This window comes from Podarcis bocagei, assembly GCF_964188305.1.
Source record: "Podarcis bocagei genome assembly, chromosome: 13".
Lineage (NCBI taxonomy): Eukaryota > Metazoa > Chordata > Lepidosauria > Squamata > Lacertidae > Podarcis > Podarcis bocagei.
Window position 1 is genome coordinate 27,048,491 of NC_138138.1, and position 13,690 is coordinate 27,062,180.

The 13,690-nt window shown below is 45.7% G+C and overlaps 1 protein-coding gene across 4 annotated transcripts in view; it reads right to left on the reverse strand.

The window, feature by feature from the left end:
* RARA (retinoic acid receptor alpha) overlaps positions 1-13,690 on the reverse strand; it is a 191,530-nt gene that overhangs the window by 51,968 nt on the left and 125,872 nt on the right. Inside the window, exons 1-2 of one of the 4 annotated variants that reach the window (XM_081168683.1) lie at positions 5,043-5,553; positions 3,622-3,718 (exon numbers count right to left, since the gene is read on the reverse strand). The exons of 2 other annotated variants lie outside the window; for them this stretch is intronic. In XM_081168683.1, the coding sequence (XP_081024809.1) occupies positions 3,622-3,718; positions 5,043-5,288 (343 nt within the window). In that variant the 5' untranslated portion in view covers positions 5,289-5,553. One more of the 4 variants, XM_081168686.1, reaches the window with a different exon arrangement.

Consider the following 13,690-nt stretch of genomic DNA (forward strand, 5'->3'; position numbering starts at 1 on the left):
TCCAATATCTCAGGGCAAGTTCAAACGATGACCGCTCTCTACACCCCCACAGCACAACACAAAAAGGCACTCTTCCCTGCGACAGCACCCTATGCAGAAACTGGTAATTTCTCCACACTCTTTTCTGCGTGCATCTACCCAGACACGGGCCACATCTGCAAGCCAGCAGCCCCCAGGAAAGTGCAGAGCTGCCCTGGGAGCTCTGCGTGTCTTTCACCAGAGTTGGCAAGAAGCTTTGTGATGTCGCTGCACGGAATATTACCGTGGGGAAGAGACCTGGCAATAAATGTTTTGAGCAGAGTCAATATTCATATGGCATGCAACATACAGGCTAGGTACATACAGACTTGCATTGGCTAACTGTGCTGAGGAGGGGCAATGGAAATCTTTGGATTTCGCTCAGGAGATTCCTTTCTTAGAGATATTAACTCAGCCACCAACAGATCTAATCAGTGTAGTTCTTTCCTGTTTCCATTGGGCCTTGTAGGATTTGCTAACCACATTGTACCCATTCAGAGAATCAAAGAATTGTAGAGTTGGAAAGGATTACAAGGGTCATCTACTCCAACCTCCTGCAACGCAGGAATCTTTTGCCCAACATAGGGCTCGAGCCCACAACTCTGAGATTAAGAGTCTCATTCTTGTTTTGCCTTGATCTGTGTTTGCAAGAACAGGTGTATAAATGCAAAACAATGTCACTAGCATTCATGTGGGTGGTTCTCTCACTGTGAGAAGTGTAGTTGCAGGGAACCAGGCAGAGGGGCCTTCTCGGTAGTGGCACCTGCCCTGTGGAATGTCCTCCCATCAGATGTCAAGGGAATATATAACCTACACAACTTTCTGAAGACATCCCTGTATCAGGAAGTTTTTTTATGTCTGGTGTTTGCTGTGTTTTTATTGGGTTGGAAGCTGCCCAAAGTAGCTGGAGAACCCAGTGAGATGGGCAAGGTATAAATAATAAAATCATTATTAGTATTTTACACCACTGTGTCCCACATCAATTGCTGGGGTTGTCCCTAGTTCAAATCTCACCTGAGCCCTGAACTCATGGGTGGCAAGCGTCTATCTCTTAGCTTTAGGCCTTGCATCTGTAAAATGGGGATAATAATGTTGGCCTGCGTTTCAGGGCTGCTGCGTATGAACTACTGGGAGCTGGTTGAAAAAGACAGCAGAATCAAGCAGCCCATGTTCCCTTGGGACTGTTCCACCACAAGCAGAGGAGGTGCATACCTGAATGATCTCCATTAGAGCACAACCAGTGGAATCCCTCTTCCCTCCCATAGTAAAAGAGCATGGCACTGAGAATGCTAAGGTAGAAGCCTTCTCTCTCTCACAAGTGGATTTTCTGTATGCAGAAAGACCCCTTCTTCCCTGCCCCCCAAGGAAGCATTAAGAAACGGAACCTCCCCCCCCCCCCTTAGCATGATTTGGCACAGGCCAGTAAAACCTTTACCTTTCCTGTTGATTGCAATCACTGATGCCAAAAGAATGTACGTAAATGCCCAAAGCTCTTATTATTTATACCTGTTGTTTATGTGCATACCACACCACACTTTTGAGGAGGAGCAAATTCTTGTCTCTGCCCAGATTGCATGAAGATGAAGGCAACTAGAGTGAGCCTGGCCCCCACCCTATTAATAATGCCCACCTAAGATCCTAGTCCTTCTTTGCTCTAACTCCTCTCCAGATAAGAGAGCAGAAGAGAAGTTAAAAGTGAGTTAAGGGTTAAATCAAAGTCACCATTTTTGCAAAAAGTGAGGGGAGTCATGAGAAAGTTTGAAAAGTTTGTCTGTTCAGGCCCAGGCAGCCATCTCTGAAGTTTGGGTTTCAAACCGACAGGACAGTATATCTAAGTAGTATGCAGTTTGGGGTTAAAAAAATAATGATAATCACTGCAAATTTCACCCTCTGCACTGTTTCCCAGATGGGAGTGCACAATGGTCCAGCCCCCTCCCCACAATTCTTTGCAACAGAAACTACAGTTTCAAAAGCAACCCTACCCTATCCTACACATAATTTTCTGGGAAATAACTAAAGGGAGAGAAATTGGAAGGGAGGAAGGGAACGCATATAACTCAAATCCAAATCACAGACAGATTAGAAACCCACACACTCCAGGAAGGGCCTGGGATAGCAATTAGAGAGAGGTTTAGGAAGAACAATAAGGTTTACTTGGACAAGAAAGAGATTTGGGGAGGGGGGGGAGAGGACACAGGGAATTGAGGATTTTTGCAGAGAATGAACTGTGGTTACAGTAACGCTTGTCCATTCTGGGGGGATGTGAAGATGGAACACTTTTTTTAAAAAAAAGGCATCACTCTGCAAAAGGTCCTGAATTATCCACGCCCCAAATTCAATCTATTTTCCATGCCACCATTCTCTCTCTCCCCCCCCCCTCTGTTCGCTCACCCACCCACTCACTCACCCACAGAGAGGCCGTTCGCATATGTATATATAGAAAGATTAAAAAGGCTTGGTGTACTATTTAGTTAATTGGATTTTGTCAGAGACCTTATCAGGAGCTGGGAACTGAACACCCAGCTGGAGGGGTGGGGTGTGGAGGGGAGGGAAGGGGAGGGAGGAGAAGGGGGGGGATTACTTGACACAGCAAACCTCTGCTGTGTTTCCTTCCACTTCAGAAACTGGCTCAAATTTACAGAAACAAAATCACAAAAACAAAAACACCCCTCCCCATCCAAATGCGATTCCCAACTGTTACCTAGAAACAGTGGCTTAACAACAGATAGAAGAAATTAAATAGGCCATGGGACTGTGTTATCCACCGCTGGGGAATATGGCGGGGGGGGGGGGGAGAAGAAAGAGAGAGAGAGAGAAGAAAGCAAGCGAAAATGTTTATGTGGAGCAGAGACAGATTAGAAGTTTTTGCCTTGTTCCGAACACGGATGACAATATTTCCGATCTGGGTGATCGAGAGTTTCCCGAAAGTAAGGGAGGAGCCCCCAACAAACGCTTGGTGGGGTGAAACCCACCAGCACTCTTTTTTTATAAAAAAAAAGTGGTGGGGGGAGTCCCCTTGCCCAAGCGCAAAACTCTCACTGTGTGGGGGGGGGATTTTTCTTATGGGCAATGACGGCTTTCCTTTCCTTTGCACAGAACCGGCACACACAATCAACCAGCCAACGTAGAGCTAGCTATATTTACCAACACCCACAGATTAAGCGGAAACCCAAAGGCGAAAACCTGAAAGCATTCAAGGGAGTACGTGGAAGGGGAAGCCCCAGGTCTTAGAAGAACCTGGCTCCCTCAAAAAACACATATTAAAAAAAAGATATCAACATGCAATGTAAAGCAGCAGCACAGCAGCACATACACATTAGACGCACACTGCAGTCCCAGCTTTTGATCCTAAAGCCCCCCCCCAATCCTCTATCACAACAGGGTGGGGGTTGACACAGTCTACAAACAAACCAAGGCTTTCAAATTTCAAAGGTGACATAGAGTCCATGTTACCCAGCTACCCACTACCACTCGCGGTATAGCTTCTGATCTTTCTTAATAAGATCAAAAGCTGACCAACAGGGGGGAGAAGGGCAATGGACGGGGGGGGGCGGTTTGTCACCCCAGCTGGTTCAGGCCCTGGAGAGATCTCGTAATACGTACAGTGGTTGGAACTGTTCCAATGCTGGTTTCGGACAGGGGTGCTGTAAGGGTTGTTTGGATTCCCGGGTCCTTTGTCCTGGATCAAGCACGCACGGTTCTGGTTGTAAAAATCCATCATGAAGAAGGGGTTAGGACTGCTGTTTAAACCAGCTACATCCACACTTTCGTACATCTTCTCCAGGCGGAAGAAGAGGGTAAGAGGGTTGGGGGCTGGTGGGGGAACGGGAAGGAGGGAAGCAAGAGGAAAAGTTTGGTTTACGAAAGACCAAAGAGCAAAATCCTACAGTGGTGATGATGATGAATCCAGAGGGATGAAGGGAGGTTTGTCTGGTTGTTTTCTGTTTTCTAATCTCTCTCTCTCTCCCTTTCTCTCTCTCTCGATCCCTAGTGGGGAGGTATTTAGGGAATCCAAAAGCGGCTGGGGAATCCGCCAAACAGGCTGAGTTGGCCACCAGTGTTTTTGCTTAAAGTTTTTTTAAAAAAAACTAAACAAAACACACGCATACACACTCACACCAAAAGATAATATTCAAGTCTTCAATCTTCTATTCCAAGCATATCCCTTGGGAAACAAGCCGGCCAATCCAGTCTGAAATGCTTCTCCCGTTTCAAGACCGAAACATATTTATAAATCCAAAAACAGAAAAGAAAAAGAAAAACGGAATTCTTACTTTCAAAAAAAGACAACAATAAAATCCAAGCCTTTCCAAAAGCAGTATTCTTTGAAGAAGTCGGTTCCCTGGTCTTAGAGAGCATTTTGGTCACAAATCCTCCTCCTGTTCAGTTCCATGATTCTCTCTCTCTCCCCCTCTCCTTCTCCAGAACTAACCAGAGGAGAAAAGGAGGGGGGGCGTTATTCTTTTGCAGCAACTCCTTCCAGAAAAAGGGTAGAAAAAGTTACACACTCGCGCGCTAGAAAAACAACCACCCAAGTAAAATAAAATAAAAATAAGACTTCCTGCTTAGGATTCAATAGCTTTTCCTGTCTGGCAAGAGGACTGAAGACAATGCACAGAAACTGTGCTCATGGGTTTTATATATATATATACATATATTAAAATTCCACCTCTGTCCTCCCGCCCCCCCCTCCACGGAAAGAGGGTGGAGGGGGAAGAAAAATAAGAAGAACTGAATTGTACAAATGTGTTGCCAGGTTCTCAATGCCTGGGGAGATTCCAGAGGCCTGGAACCCTCGAGTCTCCTCGGATGGAAGAAGATTTTTCTCCAGCTGCTTGCTCGGGCTCTTCTCTCCCCGGGAAAAAGAGAGAGAGAGAAAGAAAGAGAAAGAGAGAGGGGGGCGCCGTGTGCGTGTGCGCACGTCGCGTGGTGTGTGTGATGTACAGGACTGATAGATTAAAGGCAGCGCACAATCTTCCCTGACACGAAAAGTCGCCTCTCAGCTGGCTTAACTCTTTCCTTACCTGCCGCGGTCTGTGTCTTGCGCAGCCCCAGCCAACTGCGGAAAAGCGCAGGCTGGGGGAGGAGGGGGAGGGGGAGGGGAGGAGGAGAGAGTAAAATGAATGAATGAAATCAAGGAAGGGGGGGAGGAGGAGGAGGAGGAGAAGGGGGAGGAGGAGGAGGGATGGAAGCGGGTGGGAAATGACAGGCATAGAAAAATGCCTCTCCGGCAGCTGTCTCCAGCTACAAAGGCGCGGCGGCCACGGCATCCTCCTCGTGTGCCTTCTCCATCCCTGGAGTGGAGGGCAAGCCGGAGGAGAGCCCCCTCTTTCCCGGTTGCTGTGGCTCGGCAGCGGCCAGGGCGGCCCCTTCTGCCTGCATCACCCCTCTGCGAAAGGGAGGTTTCTGCTGCTCCTCCAGCCGCCCCTCATTTGCGTAATGTTATGCAGCTGAACTCCGCCTGAACTCTCCTTGCAAAAAAGCTTCACCTCCAAATGACCCACTCGCAGGCCTTCTCCTTCCCAGTGACATCACGGGGGCGCTCCCCTCCTCCTCCTCCTCCTCCTCTTCTCCTCCTGCCAAGGGCTGCCACCGGCATGCCGCCGCCGCCGCCGCCGCCACACCGCACAGCCAAAAGCCAGACCCACCAGCAACAAGGCAGGCGGAGATGCCCGGTTTTCCAGGGGGCTGTGGAGAAGGGGCCAGCCCAGAGAGACAGGGGAAGAAAAGCCTGCTTACATACCCATTAGAAAGGCAGGAAGAAATAAAAGGAATAAAAGATGAACACACACACCAGACCTGCCAAAGGCTGCGAGTTCAAATTCCACCTGGCCCCAGAGCACCTGCCAGCTAACTAGGCGCTGGAGAAACTAGGAGGTGCTGGGGAAATGTCGATGCTGAAAATGTTTTGAATAATGAAACAGGATAGAAAGCCGCCTCGGTCGGGCCACTCTGAGCCCTGCAAAGTGGGAAATGAAAAATAAGGGAGGGCAACAATTGCCTTTAGGTAGGCCAGCCAGGGTTTGAAATGTAGGCAGCAAGCTTTTAAGTCACACTGGTCTCTTTGCCAGGCTGGTGTTTGAGGAGAAAGGGGGGGTTAATACACTTGCAAAAAGGATTTATGTAATTGTTTTTATGTGCTCCAAACTATTTACATACAGTGACTCGCTAACAACCATTCTGTAACCTAGGCCAGAATGTTTATCCCCACAGTACAGAATAGTAGTCTGCTTTTGCCTAAGGACACCTAGTGGATTTAGAGCTGAGCAGAGATTAAAACTGGTGAATTTCCAGCTCACAGTGCATGCTTCTGACCACTATGCGACATCAGTTCACCTGTTTCATTGGCAATGGCTTCTGATTTTAGAAAGTGCAAGACTTCAAAAATGAGAACTCCCAGAATGAAAGGAAAGCGAAATAGCGAAAAGGAATTTTTAAGTCTGCATGAGAGAGAGAGCAGGGATGCAGAATGTGGCCTCTAGCATAGATTCTAGCAGCCCCTATGGAAAATCACAATCTCATTTAAAAGAAGTAGCAAGTTTCTACTCCTTGCAGCTTTGGAGTTGTATAGACATGTTTGCGACTTTGCGGGCAGAGGACAGCAAAATGTTTGCTCTCCACAGAGCAACATCACGTTCAAGAACACATGCGAGAACAGAAAACCTGCAACATTTCACTAATGCATGCACATTCATGCGATCACTTATTCTCACACCAGTGAATGCTGCCAGATCGACACACAACCATTACATATTTCCAAAAGTCCTCCTCTGCCTGCTGTATGCTATTCAATTATTTCTTAATAGCTAGGTTTCTGACACCAGGCTGGGGAATTGATGAACCGACTTTTTTCCACTGAAACAAAACTAAAACTTGAAAGCTTCCTAGAAATGTTTAATCTCACAGATCTGCTTGTGCCCCAAATAGAACTGCTACAGCTCAGACGAACCGAGCAACCTTTGGGATCTTGATAGGCAGTTACCAAGAGGGGAAGCGGTTCGCAGTAATCTGGTGTTTGGGCAACCAAGAAAGAATTTTCCCTACTGACAGCTTGGATCCGGTCGTGTGATTTTCAAAAGGGTGGTGTTCCAGAAAAGCGCAACTGTCCCCATAATGTTATCATCTGCTTGCTGCACACTCTTCCAAAAGAAGCAGCCTGCGAAATGCAGGCTGCGTTCTAGAGGAGCCATAGTGTTCGCGCACGTGCATTTATGTGCATGCACACTGAGGGCCTGACTGCTTCCCTTCTATGATCTGAGTTGATTCACTTCCAGGGCTCCCGCAAGGGTTTCCCTGGAGCCCGCAGGGTCCCCACCCCCCTACCCAAACTGGCTTGGAAGAAGCATCCTTCTGCAGTCCATAGAAAAAGTGTGAGGTGTGTGCTTGGTTTCAGCAGCCGGGGTGGGGGGGTGGGGGTAGGATGGTACCCATGCAAATATGCCCACTGGGACAAAGAAGTTGGCGACCCTTGTTCTAGGAACTGGGTGGAAGGTGTGTGTCTGTCAAAGGTTCTCTAGGGTGTATGAACTTAAATAAATACATTTGAGACAGTCCCAAAATCTTCCCCAAAGGGAAAGATGAAAACAGTGGCTTAGCTCAGGGACATAGGAAGCTGCATGATGCCAAGTCACATCACTGATGCATCTAGCTCACTATCACCATGGAATAGCTCAGTTGGTGGAGCATGAGAATCGTAATCTTAGGGTTGTGGGTTCGAGCCCCATGTTGGGCAAAATATTCCTGCATTGCAGGAGGGGTTGGACTAGATGACCCTTGTGGTCCCTTCCAACTCTACAATTCCATGATTCCATTATCTACACCAGCAGAGGCTCTCCGGGGCATTTTTCAGCTTTACCAGTGCTCTATCCCTGAGCCACAGCCTGCCCCTCTTTACAGGGGACAGACACAATAGATAGATAGATAGATAGATAGATAGATAGATAGATAGATAGATAGACAGACAGACAGACAGACAGACAGATGGCATATGAGAAGATTACAGCAGAATTTAAAGCCACAGCTATACCTATTTTGCAATTCTGCATGGGGTAGAATTTGGTACTGGTCAGGACCTGAGATTCTCCAATTTGATAAAAGCAAGAGCACACAATTCGAGAAGACTTGAAGTTCTCTAGGGTGTATGAACTTAAATAAATACATTTGAGACAGTCCCAAAATCTTTCCCAAAGGGAAAGATGAAAACAGTGGCTTAGCTCAGGGACATGGGAAGCTGCATGATGCCAAGTCACATCACTGATGCATCTAGTCCACGAGCAACGCTTGGTAGCAGTCAGCAGACAAGACATCAGTCTCATCCTGCATGCTCCTTGCTCCCACCCACGACTAGCTTAAGGAAAATAAATTATTCAAAGTAAGAAATTAAAATAATAATGTGCTTAATATGAGCAATTTAGATGGGTTGTCTAAGAATTCAAATTTGAACCACACATTATCAAACATTATCATTGTCATAGAATTCAGATATTCACAGCAAAGGGTTTTTGCAGCCCTGTGTATTTATTATTGGCATGGATTTTGAGAGAAGATTTGTCCACAGAACTAGGCACTGATCTGGTCTTCTCTAGAAAAAGAAGAATGCATATCAAGTTTGCATTCCAGGATCACAGATGAATTGTACAAACAAGAGTGGTCTGAGCAGGAGGAGAAAGCCTTCTGGAGTTAAATTAGTGCAACACTTTTGCTCTGTATATATTACACTTTCTACCCACCCAGTACTTTACTCCTCAGCTTCTACACAAATATTCACCTGTTCAGAAATGTCCCAGATACCTTAAAACACAAATTTCCTTTGCTTACTGCTTGCAAGACAGGATCTTTCACAAATCAGGTACATAATTCAGATGACACAGGAAGAGGTGTGGAACGCTCAAGCAAACACAGAAAGCAAAATAGTCCCAGGTGCCTTGAGGAAGTGAGCCAAGCACTGTGTTTTGGACAACTTTCCTCTCCCCATCAGGTTTTCTTAGCCAATATGATCCACAGAGCAACTCCTTTCCAATGCTAAATGGTATCATCAGGCCCTGAACAGAAGCTGGAACGACAGCATCCTCCCATAGAAAGTTTTCAGAGGTATATATATATCTAGGCCACCAAACATCACATATCCAATTATAGCCCCAATGTTTTCCACACAGATTCCTGCATTGCCTTGCACATATTTAAAGATGTGTTCAGAAATTCATCTCCTTCACTCTAGATTTCCATGCATATGGAGGGAACAGAACAAGATCTAAATTTGTCTCTTTTTATTCTATTGTAGTTTTGTTTTTACAGAGTAATAGAATTGCAGATTTGAATGGGACCATGAGGATCATCTAACCCAGTGGTTCCCAAACTTGGGTCTCCCAATGGTTGTTGAACTACAACTCCCATCAACCCTAGTTAGCAGGGCCAGTGGTCAAGGATGATGGGAACTGTAGTTCAGAAACAGCTGGGGAGCCAAGTATTGGGAAACACTGATCATTTTAATTTTATTATATTTTACGGTTGGCCTTAATTGTTGTCAGCTGCCGTGGGTAAGCACCAGAAGGTCAGGGTATAAATTTCCATATAAATAAAATATGCTGCTATATATATTTTTTTAAAATGCTTGCAGATTCAGAGGGACAGAGGAAGCTGTTTTATACCCAGTCAGAGTACAGCGGTACCTCAGGTTAAGTACTTAATTCGTTCCAGAGGTCCGTACTCCAGGATTCCAGACAGTTCTCTCCCAGCCTTACTTGGGAGATGCTGGGGACTGAATCTGGGACCTTCTCAATGCAAAGCAGACGCTCTCCCACTAAACAGTCCTTCCCCAAATCATGACAGGGACTAAGTCACATGATGGTACCCTGAATGGTCCACCATTATGGTAGCCCATTCAGGTTCTCAGCATGTGACTTAGTCCCTGCCATTTGGTTCATGTATATATCTAAAACGTCCCACAAATGTTTGACTATGTATCTCTGGGTAGTGCTATATGCAGGCCTTGATATGTGCCATGCTCAACAAGGCTCAGCCCTGTTTTAAATGCCAAGGTGAAACCCAGGATCATAGGAGAACAGAATAGATGAAAACGCCACTCAGCGCACGCAGAGTACACCTTCCTCAACAATAACAAGAGAACGCCCACGAATCAGGGAAACAGAGGGGTGGCTAAATTTGAGAATGGCTTTCAAGGATAGAAGCATACATTTCCCCTAGAAATTAAGCACTGGGTTTATATAGGATGATGGGCAGCTGTTAAGCCATCCTGTCAAGAACTCAGGGATTCGCATCAAGAGGCAAGCTGGATAGAAGAGGATCACACTTTCTTATCACTTTCAAATTCAAAAGAAACCCAAGTTGGATGTTTAAACAACAACAAAAACACAGCTAGAAAATAACAGCCATTCCTCATCACTGATAAGGAGACTCCCCAGGGCTTTCTGTCAAAAGCTACTTGATGCAATGTGGAAGCACTTATAAAACAGCCCTACAAATGTGCGGCAAGCGCACCCACACACAAACACAACCCCCCCCAAACTCTTTCTAATCAAACCTTCAAGGCTTGAGATCTCCCCCCCTCCAACACATTCCCCTACCCCCCAACCCCAATCTTCTTTCAAGAGAGAAGTGCTTGCATGAGATATACAACCCGGGTTTGGGGGGGGGGGTTGCTGCTGTTTATGGTAAGCACTGTTAAGAAAATGCCTGGGAAGAGGGCACTTTGGTGCTATTTTCTGTCTCTGACAGGACAATGCCATTCTGGTAAAACAGTAACAGGTAAATAAATAGGGAGCAATTCAGGCCTTTGAAAGCCCTGTCATTCCTTCTCAAAAAAGACCCTTAAAAAGGTGATAAGGTCAGGGATCAACCCCCACCCACTATAAAATACATTCAAAACCATCCCCGCCCCGCCCCAGCTCTGGCTTTCACCCCCTGGATGTTTTGAAAGGGCTCCTTACCCATATTTTTTTAGCACTGGAAACACTGAAATAAGCCTGCATTTTGAGCCCCAAATGCATCTCTACTCAAAGGAGTCTGAATGGTTCCACTGGACCTTGGACTTCCAAATCAGCACATTAATTTCAGGTTAGGGACCGAGGCCGTGTTCACTGCAAAGGGGGCGATGGTGGGATATTTCTGCTTAATAAATGCTTTAACAGCACCCCACCCCACAAAGTAAGGTGAAGGAACAGCAGGCATACAAGGTCTTCTTTGGTGTGTGGGGGGCGTATCCCCACCCCCTCACCAAAAGAACCTTCCCTTTTATATTTAAAATTACAGTGGGGGGGGGGAACATTCTAAAGAACAAAATTTTTTGCAGAATTGGAGCTCACAATATCTGTTTAAATCCAGTACCAAAAAAATGAGAGAAAGAGAGTGGGGAAAGGGGGGGGGGACTAATAAGGTTGATTACATTAATCAAATTAATGATAATATACGCAATTCTACAATATGATTTAGAAATCTATTATACTAGTATATTAAAAAAGGTTCTTAGCTGTCATAAAAAAGTCATTAGTTTAAACTCTTAATGTAGACAATTAAAATACTTCAATTTGTTCATTTCCATCACAAATTCTATTGAGCCATGGAATAATTGGCTTTTACACACACACACACACACACACACTTGATTAACATGGGGTTCTGCTTAAAGTGGAATATGCACCTGCTCTCTTTAATCGTGCATCATGGGAACGCAGAGTAAGGCCCATCCTGGCTTGTAAACCTCTAAAAATCAGAGGACAGGGAGAAAACTTACACTTGCAAGACTTAACTAAATGCAATCTCTCTCCCTCTCTCTCTCTCTCTCTCTGTATTCCTGTACTTACAGCATGTGTGAACGGAGCAACAGCAAGAGTGTTGCCCTTAAATAACCTCAATGGAAATACCCCACCAGGAATGTGTAGATGCAGCCTAAGGTCAATAATGAGCTCAGCTGGTACAGCATGTGACACTTAATCTCAGGGTCCTGGGTTTGAGCCCCACATAGACAAAAGATTCCTACATTGCAGGAGATTGGACTAGATGACCCTCGTGGTCCTTGCTAACCCTACAATTCTATGATTCTATACGGGCGCCAAGAGTGCAGATTTTTAAAGGATAAATGAATAAACCCTATCTAATATGTGCTCTTCTCTGGTCCTTCAAAATGTGTAGAGTCTGATGCGCAATTTGATGGAGACTGAAATCTTATTTTCAGAGATTGAGTTTTCAAACCTGCCTCCCACCCTGCCAGAAATTGGTGGTTTGCATGTGCATGTGTGCGCTCCATGCGCTCCAGAGAAAAAAGCTCAGTGGGGCCTGTTTAAATAATAATAGAAAGTCAGAGGCTCTGCTTAGCCAGCAGCTTTTCGAACAAAAGCCCCCAGTACTTCCTGTAGGGAACATGACAAATGTCTGTTTTGACTCATTTAGTAAGAGACTGTGATGAAAGAGAAAGGGAGGGAAAAGACAAAGAAAGAAAAAGAGCATAAGAAAGAGGGGGGAAAGATCACAAGTCAGAGAGAGAGAGAGAGAGAGATTAAATATGGGAGGAGAGCGAAGATACGCATGAGAAAAGAACAACACAGAGATATGTATGAGAAGGGGGGGGCACATAAATAAAAAAAGAGAAAGGAAGAGGAAGAGGAGAAGAGCAAAACAAGAGCAGAGAAAAGTAGATGTGAGAAGAGGAGAAATAATAGAATATACCAAAACGAAGAGGGGTGTGGGTGCTGATTATACGAAAGGAGAAGGAACAATGAGAAAAGATGAGACAACAGATAAATAGGAGAGAAAATAAATAAAACGAGCAATGCTGAGAAACCTACTAACTGCTAGCCCTGCTGTTAAAACGATGGGCAAAGTCCAGCCAAAGTTAAGCACTTTTAAGGCCCCTTGTTTACAATGGAAGAGAACTACGCTCACGCTTAAATTTCCCCACTGAAATGAGTAGGAATTCAGGGTCTTAACTACGGCTTCCAACACAGCCATCTTCCCAGGAAGGACGAATACCAAGTGCCTCGCTTGGAAGTCCATTTCAGCTACCGGTTCCCCCACCCCCAGCCCAGTGCTTCCATCCAGCACCACCTTCAAGAGCCAGCAAGACAAAGACAGCTTGCACGCAAATTGCATCCTCCCCTATGTGTGAGACTGTGAAGACATATGAATTTGTGGGTCTGTCCGTCCCGCCCCCCCCCCCGCATGCATCCAGGGACGCACTGGTAGATGCATTAAGTAATCATAACACCAACCAGCAATGAGGAGAGGATGGAGAGTGGTGCTTGACTTGGCTTCAATCTTGGACTGTGTCTAGTCTTGGCTGCCCTCGTATTAAACAGGCATGAGGACAAACGAGGAGGTACGGTACACACAAGCGAAAACACGTAGAGAGCATTCTCTTCTAATTACTATCCCTTCTGCAGTTGTCATCAGGGCAGCTAATACAGGAGTGCATCAAGGGGTGTACTTGGTCGCCTGAGCTGAGTAGCAATTGCCTCTGGTTAACTGAGCAAGCGGAGGGTAAAATTTTGGATTGGGGACAGGGAATACAGTTGTACCTTGGTTCTCAAACTTAGTCCGTTCTGGAAGTCCGTTCCAAAACCAAAGCATTCCAAAACCAAGGTGTGCTTTCGCATAGAAAGTAATGCAAAAAGAATTAATCCGTTCCAGACTTTTAAAAACAATCCCTAAAACAGCAATT